This window comes from Triticum urartu, chromosome 3A, assembly GCF_056163025.1.
Source record: "Triticum urartu cultivar PI428250 chromosome 3A, HENAU_Tu73, whole genome shotgun sequence".
Lineage (NCBI taxonomy): Eukaryota > Viridiplantae > Streptophyta > Magnoliopsida > Poales > Poaceae > Triticum > Triticum urartu.
This window is the reverse complement of record NC_141875.1, coordinates 4,528,336-4,536,753: the sequence shown is the minus strand read 5'-3', so window position 1 is coordinate 4,536,753 and position 8,418 is coordinate 4,528,336. Positions and strand designations below refer to the sequence as shown.

Sequence of the window (8,418 nt, the reverse complement as noted above, 5' to 3'; positions counted from 1 at the left end):
TTTTGATGGCAGATATTAACGAGTGCACAGATCTGTCCAAATACGCTTGCTCCGTGCCTGGAACTTGCCAAAATTTGCCAGGTGGATTTAAGTGTCGTTGCCTCCAGCATACCAAAGGCGATGCTCAAAATGGGACGTGCGAGAGAAGCCACTTAGCCACACACTTGGTCTTGGAGAAAAACTCGGTATTGGTACGTCCATATCTGTCATATATGACTAATGCAATCGTTCCTTTAACACGATGTCTACAATCTAAGGCTACCCGCATGACGAGTATCATATACTAATATATTAGTGTATGATATTGTTTCATAATGCATAAAATCATAAGTTAGTATCTTAGATTGCCTTATTTATTGGTATATATGACACAACGTAAAATATGATATGGTACCATGATATGATATCAAATCTTTTCTTTTCTTATTTAATTGTGTTCACCTTATAAAATAGGCATGCATGATACCGCTTATGAAATACTCTCATTACAGACAGCCTAAACACATAGCATATATATCCAAATTATACCAGACAGTGTTTAATTCATCTTAGTGCCAATTAATTCCATCGTCTACCTTTTTTTTAGCGGTATTCCATCTTCTACTAAATCAAAAACACATGTTCTCTTCTGCCCCAAATGAGAAACGAGTACTAATTAACCTTGGTATCTACTCTTCAGGAGCTTTTGGCGTTGTTCTAATTGGTCTGGTCTGCATCCTTGCAATAGAAATTATCTATCACAAAAGAAGTATCAAGATACAAGCATTGATCAGACAGAGTGATGAATACTATCAACAGCACGGGGGCCAGATACTATCAGAAATTATGAGAGTAGAGCATAACATTGGGTTCACCGTCTATGCTAGAGGAGAGATCGAGGCGGCAACAAATGAGTTCGAAAAGGCGAACATTTGGGGAAGGAGCAAAGGGGACCGTGTACAAGGCGGTCCTCGACGTCGATGGCAAGGATACACTTATGGCGGTAAAAAGATGCAAGGAGGTGGATGAGAGCAGGAGGAAGGACTTCATGCAGGAGCTGGTGATACTCTGCCGCGTCGACCATGCCAACATCGTCAAGCTTCTGGGTTGCTGCTTGCAGTTCGAGGTGCCCATCCTGGTCTACGAGTACGTGAAGAACAAAACCCTAAAGGAGCTATTGTACAGCCAACCGACCTCGTGCCGCACCACCTGGGGACCCGTTTGAGGATCATCACACAGTCTGCCGGAGTGCTGGCGTACCTGCACTAATTGACGCATCCGATACTCCATGGCGATGTGAAGCCCGCCAACATCCTGCTCAGAGATGGCTGGGTCGCCAAGGTGTCTGACTTTGGCTGCTCCACCATTGATGAGAAGCTGCGTTTTGACTTTCGGTTTGGCATTTTTTTCGGCCCTGACTCGGCAAAATTTCGGACGAAATTACAAAATCAAAATTTGAATTTTCAGACAAAATTTGGCCGAAATTTGACTGAAATTCGGCCAAAATTTGACCAAAAATTCACAAAAATTTGAAATCAAGCAAAGCAAAAGCATATCAGCCCAACAACCATCAGGAGTAATCATATAATGTTTAGCAAATTAGCTCTAGGGATTAAAATAAGAGTGTCAGTCCAATATAACCCTCACGCACATTAGTTCTAAACTTACAGTCCACAACCATCACATAGTTCAAATTTAAATACTTCAATACAACCAACAATAGAATTTAAAGGAGTTCACATAGAAACAGCTCCAAAAGACAGCCATCAAAGCATCACACCGAACAGCAAAAGACAATCATCAAAGCATCACAACGAACAACATCTCCAAAAGAAAGCCATGAAAGCATGGATGGGGAGGTCTTGTTCCATTGAAAAAGCTCCAGTTTCCATGCTCCAAGCCTCCAACTAGCATCATGCTCCAAGCTCCAGCTAGTATCAGACCAGCTAGGTACCATTTCAAAGACAAATACAGCTGATAAGTAGCATTTAGAACAGCACTACTACATGATAAGTAGCAACTAGAATAGCACTACTAAGAGACAAGTAGCAATTAGAACATCACTAGTAGGTGATTGGTAGCAATTAGAACAACACTAGTAGGTGATAAGTACCAATTAGAACATCCATACAAGAAGATAAGTAGTAATTACAACAGTACTAGGTGATAATTGACAAGTAACAATTAGAACAACAGTACATAGTGAGCATAAACATTAGAGCACCAGAATAAGAAAGCAATGTACATCAAGCTATTTAAAGATCAACCACTTCAAACATATACATCAAGCTAGATTTTTCAAAGTAATCATCATGAAGAAGAAAACACCGAAAAGAAGAGACTTACCAAATCTACGAGTAGAGGCTGTTGACTTCCTTGGTCTTCTTCCTAACTAGCCGTCCAGATCTACGAGTCTCCAAATTGCCAACGCTTGCTTGTGTCTCCTTTTCGACTTGTACTTGTGTGTCTTCTTCCACTTGCATTTGTGTTTCTTGCTGATATTGTTGATCATCCTCATCATCCTCACTCACACCATCATCATCCTCACTCTCATTATCAAGATATTCATTCTCATTGTCGTCATCCTCACTCTCAGTTTCGACATACTCATTCTCCTCATCATGATTCCTCTTTCTTTTCTTCTTATTAGCCTTTGTACCAACATAAGAATCCTTCCTGCTTGAGTTGAGGCGCCTTATTTTCTCAAAAACAGCACTGGCCGCATCAGCTCCATCCACAATTGGATCATCTTCATCCTCATTCAGCCACTCCATTATTGGATTCGTCTCATCGAACATTGTTGTATCTATCAACAATGCACTTGGATCAACCTCTTTATCTATATCTCTCTCTTTCTCTTGATCTTCTTCAGCACGTATCTTCAAGGTTTGAATAGTAAACCAAGTAAATTATATGACATGCAAGGACAATACATGGTACAAAGTAAATTTGAGTTGGTTTATACCTTTAGGTTGTAGCGGACAGAAACTAGCTTGTGGAGCTTGTCATATAAAAGGCGATTTCTTTGCTTTGTGTGCACCAAAGCAAAGGCGCTCCAGTTCCTCTCACACCCACTAGATGAGACACATTGTGAGCAAACTCTCATTGCACACTTCTGCAATGCAGGAACATCCCCTCCAAATTGAAACCACCATTGGGCTGCAAGTATCACCAATGAAATTTTCAGAATTACAAAACAAAAGGAAATGGAAATTCTAAACTAAAAGAACATGACTTACTTGGCTCCATTCTCGCCGCAGCTTCTTGTGCTAATCTGGTCCCAAACCTTCCTTGGCACTCCCTAAACTTACTAACTTCATCAATGGCTGAAAGAGCACTCTTTGGATCTAATATCTTCGCTATCGCATCTGTTAGTGCAGTAGCATAATTTGTATGGTTGCAAAGGTTGAGGCTGTAATGTGTATATGGATCAAGGACGGCAGCTGCAACCATAAATGTATCTTCTTCCATTGCATCTATCCTCTCTCATGCATCTCTCACATTTCTTGGCACATTTGGGCAGCTCCTCATGTTACCTACAATCCAACCAAGGTGCTCCCTCGCACGGGTTGCACCTCCACCTTTGTGCTTTAGGCCACAGTACATACAATGAAAACCCCCATAATACGGCCATGTATGGTTCCAAGGATCATATAAGTTATTATCTTTAATTCCTGCATTGCAAAGTTACAAACAACATCACTTTAATTGAACCTAACAATATTCCATTTGCATCTTGTGAACAAGCAAAGCATAGTAATCTGGCAACATACCAAGCAAATACTCTAGAAATGTGCACCAATAAGATCAAGATATATGCCTTACTATATAGAAATATGAAAGAGAGATCCAAATACTCTAAATTGTGATCATCCTCATCTCACTACATAGACATCGCAGTGTACTGTTATGTCCACTCACACCAAAAAACTCCAAACAATTTACAAACAAATACCAAATAGTTTCATGGAAGTACTAAATTAAGTGAGAGCTCTATGCCATCTTTTTTTATTTTAACTAAGTTAGAGCTCTATAAGAAGCACATGCAATCTCATAGCTCATATCAAGTTAGTATATTACCTTTCCAAGAGCTTTGAGAACCACTTGCACTTGCATCATTGTTGCCGCTGCCATTCCTATTTGCAGTTCCATTACCTGAAAATCAAGTGACAAAAGGACACCAGTCAGTTATGAAGAGTAGGTAACTAAGGAAGCAACCCTTGCTTACTAGGGTGTCCTCATATTAATGATAAAGAAAAAACAGTACAACCCAATGCTCTAGTTCACATACTAAGGAATAAGTAATTTATATACAACTCGATGCTCTAGTTTGCCAAACAGACAAGTCACATACTGTACCCAATGATGCTTAGTTCTAGAACCACCACTTAATGGTACCACTGACCATTGAAATTAATCATCGGTCAACATCTACTTTTCTGTGCAAATAACTCAAGTGTGAAGTCTGATAGAAATTAGCACAAGAGGCAGCCTTTACAGGAAATCGACGGCATGGCGCAGCTCAAAAACATTAGAGCACAGAAGGCCTACCGTGCAAATAAGAAGTTCCAACAACATCATTAACATAATAATCCGATCAATAATATCATTAACATAACAATCCGATCGACAACACATTATTACGTACAATTGCATATTCTCAACAACACAGTTTACGGGGGAGTCACTCGCAACATCCATCATACATAACAACTCAAGTTCAGCAGCAATTCATGGGCAAGCGCAGCTGAACCCAAGGCCTGTTCGGGTAACACGCGCGGAAGGAAACATAACAGCAGCTAGTGCGGTGTGCTTCTGCCTCGGCCAGCAGCAATTTTATCCAAGTCGGTGGCTTCAAGGAGCAGTCCCCTTGTCCATGGAACAATTATATATTTTAGGATGTTCATAACAAAGTTTGTAACCCACTTTCTGTTGGACCAAAAGAAATATTACCAGATCTAGAGCATCCTTGGTGACTACAAGATGCATGTATAATTCAGATTAATAATGCCACTACTGTGTTCAACTCATCAAGACTCGATTTTTCTTACCCCGGTATGATATATGCACTTGCCAAGCCATTTATCAGGGACCTATCCTAAATCTAAAGCAGCACAAGTAGACACAGATTATAACCAAGAAACAAAGCCACATCGATCTGAAATTGCTGAAGAACTGAAACAGCATACACGTACTTGGACGAGACAAATTGCTGAAGACTGAAACTGCATACACATACTGAAACTGCATCAAGAACATATGTACCTTCCCAGTCAAGCGGACGCCCTCCATGCTGCTGCCGCTGCCCCGTGCTACTGCCTCCGTTGAACTGGTCGGCTTGCGCTCCATCAGCTCCGTTGCCGCAGCCGCCGAGCACCATGCTGCAGTCTTGGAGAAGCAAAGGACAGGAAGTGGATGGGGTGGAGGCGAGGAGATGTGGAGGACGGCCAGAGAAGCGAGCGCCTTGGCCGGAGATGTGGAGGAGGGCGAGGAGATGTGGCCTGTGCGCAGCGGCGGCGCCGCACACAGGAAGAGGGACAGGGAACGAGTGATTCTAGGGTTAGGCCGTTTGGGTTTCGTGGTTTTGTCTCAGCGGAAGCTAACTAGAAGGCTCTTGAAGCTGGGCCGGACAAAAAAAATTCAAACTGGGCCGAATTATTCGGCCGATAGGCCCATATATCGGGCCCTAGCGAGACGGCCGAAATTCGGCCGAAAATTATTTTTTTCGGCCGAAAATCAAAACGCAGATGAGAAGACCCAGGTGGTGGCCAAAGGCACAACGGGCTATGTTGACCCGGAGTACCTGCTTGAGTACCAGCTCACACACATGAACGACGTCTACAGCTTTGGGTCCTCCTTCCGGAGCTCCTAACGGGGAAAAAGCCATTGTCAAAACAACGGAAGAGCCTCACAATGATGGTTCAGTAGTCTATGGAGGATGGGACGCTCCATGAACTCCTTGACAGTGAAATAGTCGATGATGCTAGCATGGGAATGGCCCTTCAGGCTGTGGGGCTGGTGAGTCGATGCTTAGTTATGTCGGGGAACAGGAGGCCCACGATGAGGCGCATTGCAGAGGAGCTCCAGTAGCTTTAGCCTTCATCACACTCACGTCTTCCTTTATTATTCAATATGCCGACGACGATGTTATAGTGATGCACACTGGTAGAAAAAGGGCCTATAGTCCCGGTTCGTAAGGGCCTTTAGTCCCGGTTCCTGAACCGGGACTAAAGTGTCGGTACTAATACCTCCCTAAAGGCCCTCCACGTGGGCAGTGCGCAGAGCCCAGTCAGGAGACCCTTTGGTCCCGGTTGGTGGCACCAACCGGGACCAATAGGCATCCACGCGTCAGCATTTCTGTGGCTGGGTTTTTTTTTGAAAGGGGGGGTGGGGGTTTTGAGGGGTTAATTTAGGTGTTTCATATATTGTGTTAGCTAGCTATAATTACTAGAGAGAAGTGTCCTCTCTTATGTCCGTGCTTGGTCGACGCTACGTACTATACATACGTATAGAGAGGACTAGACACGCTGGCTAGCTAGTAAGCAAACGAAGGAAACAGAAGATCGTGATGAACATATATGCATACAGAGAGAAGTGATATCGACCACCTCTCCTTCTCCGAGAGATTGGTCGAACAACAAGTTCTCGTATATCTATCTGACACTACCGGCTACATATATACAGTAATTATCTCTTACAAATATAATCATACGGACTCAGGGTCAACATAGAATTCTCCGTCTTCAGGGATCACGTGGTCAAGAAAGAATGCCGCCAATTCCTCTTGAATTCCTCGCATGCGAGCTGGTGCTAGGAGTTCATCCCGCTTCCGAAACATCTAATTTAAAGAAAGGGGTCAATACATATATATATATATATATATATATATATATATATATATATATGAATGAATGAAACTCAACACAAATGATGGTAATAAAATAAAATTGTGAATGTTGTTATTTACGTACTTCATATTGTTCGTCAGTGTAGCACCGCTCACAGGTCGTGTGGCGGATGGACTCGCAAACATAGTATCCACAGAAATCATTCCCTTTCTCCTGCCACAACCACTTTACAAGAAATAGAGGTTAATCAAACTGATAAGCAAGAATGCCAAATGGTATTGATGAAACTAGCGCTTGAATGACTAGTAGATGCGCTTAAAATGCTACTATAGCTAGTACTTACTTTCGGGTGTCTAAATTGCAGCTCCTTCGGCAGTCCCGGAGCTTTTCTGGTGAATTTTCTCCAAACCCTGCCGGACAAAGAAAACAATTACTTGATATATCAGGAAATGAACAAAGTTGCTGATATGGTGGATAATGATCGATTTAATTTACTTCTCGAGTATTTGAGTCATGTCTGCATAGTCCTTGGGATCTTTTCGTCTTGAGTCTAAGACGGTTACTAGTCCCTGCTCAAGCTTAATATGTAGGAGAATATAGTGGAAACTGCACACGCATGCATAACTCATCAATTACATTACTATAACCTTGACTAATATATAAGGGAAACCGAATACGCACAAGACAGTAACACTCACTTGAAGTTGTAAGGAAAGAGTATTATATCTTTGTTTTGATTTATTATCAACGATTGTAGCATGCTGGCCTCGGTTTCTGCGGCATGAAATTTAACCTGAGTTGCATCTATGAGATATGTGTTAATGAACCCAATATCACCGACTTGTCTTTTCTTCAATTCGATGATCTTCAATCTGCATAATATAGTGAGGATGATTATAAATACATGCAATGAAAGAGCTAAGCTATATAGAGAAACTTAATGACAGAAGTAGTACTACTTACAGACAGTAGCAGGTGACAGTTGCTTTATCGAGGGCCAATTGATTGAAGAACTGATAGAACTCCTCAAATGGAACAGGCAACAGATCAATTCCAATGAGGTTATGCTCCGGTTTAACTCTCGCATACAAAGTACTCCTCCCCCCAGAGTCTCTGCAGATTTTCAAGTACCAATCATGCAATCTTCGCATCATCGTTGATAGAGATCTTTCATCTTTGACGAGAGGCTTCCCGTACTCGTATCTTTGTATCTGCACGTCCATGGGTTCATAATGTACTTCGTCGGGCAGGTAATCTGCAAGATTGCTATAACCGGGCACCATCCGCGGATCATTATCGACGTTGTGGCTAGGCACCTTGAGCGGGGGGCACGATTGCTTCGCTTGTTCGCCGAGCTGGGCAATTTGTTTCCCAGCTCGTCGTTCTTTCAGCCTTTGATCACTGACAGTACTTCCCGACCGCTCCGCTTCGGCAAATTCCTTTCCAATAATGCGGTCATAGTTTCCTTTCGGCGAATCAGACTTCGGTGGTTTTGTCAGGGCAGCCAGAGTGCGCTTCACTTTCACCCGATCTACCTTCTCCTCCGAAGGTTGATGAGCTCCTTCCGCCATAGGCATGGAGTCTTCAAAGC

General features: G+C 42.5%; 1 protein-coding gene and 1 pseudogene across 1 annotated transcript; one reads left to right on the top strand and one right to left on the bottom strand.

The window, feature by feature from the left end:
• The first annotated feature begins 889 nt into the window (after positions 1-889).
• Positions 890-1,204, top strand: LOC147977578 (wall-associated receptor kinase-like 2 pseudogene; annotated as a pseudogene).
• A 1,126-nt stretch (positions 1,205-2,330) lies between these two features.
• LOC147977577 (uncharacterized) lies at positions 2,331-5,559 on the bottom strand. Its single transcript, XM_087516391.1, has 6 exons — positions 5,245-5,559; positions 4,060-4,134; positions 3,516-3,653; positions 3,219-3,422; positions 2,945-3,138; positions 2,331-2,858 (listed from the first exon to the last, which is right to left on the bottom strand). Exons 1-6 carry the CDS (start codon positions 5,357-5,359, stop codon positions 2,331-2,333), a joined length of 1,254 nt encoding a protein of 417 aa, XP_087372517.1. The 5' UTR covers positions 5,360-5,559.
• Between the last annotated feature and the right edge of the window lie 2,859 nt (positions 5,560-8,418).

Bases quoted from the DNA above. Each gene is read 5' to 3' on its own strand.
- LOC147977577 (XM_087516391.1), bottom strand. From the start codon at position 5,359: ATGGTGCTCGGCGGCTGCGGCAACGGAGCTGATGGAGCGCAAGCCGAC. The intron at 3,423-3,515 runs GTAACATGAGGA...TTATGGTTGCAG, and splicing joins GCACCTTGGTTGGATTGTAG to CTGCCGTCCTTGATCCATAT. The intron at 2,859-2,944 runs GTATAAACCAAC...CAAACCTTGAAG, and splicing joins CTGTCCGCTACAACCTAAAG to ATACGTGCTGAAGAAGATCA.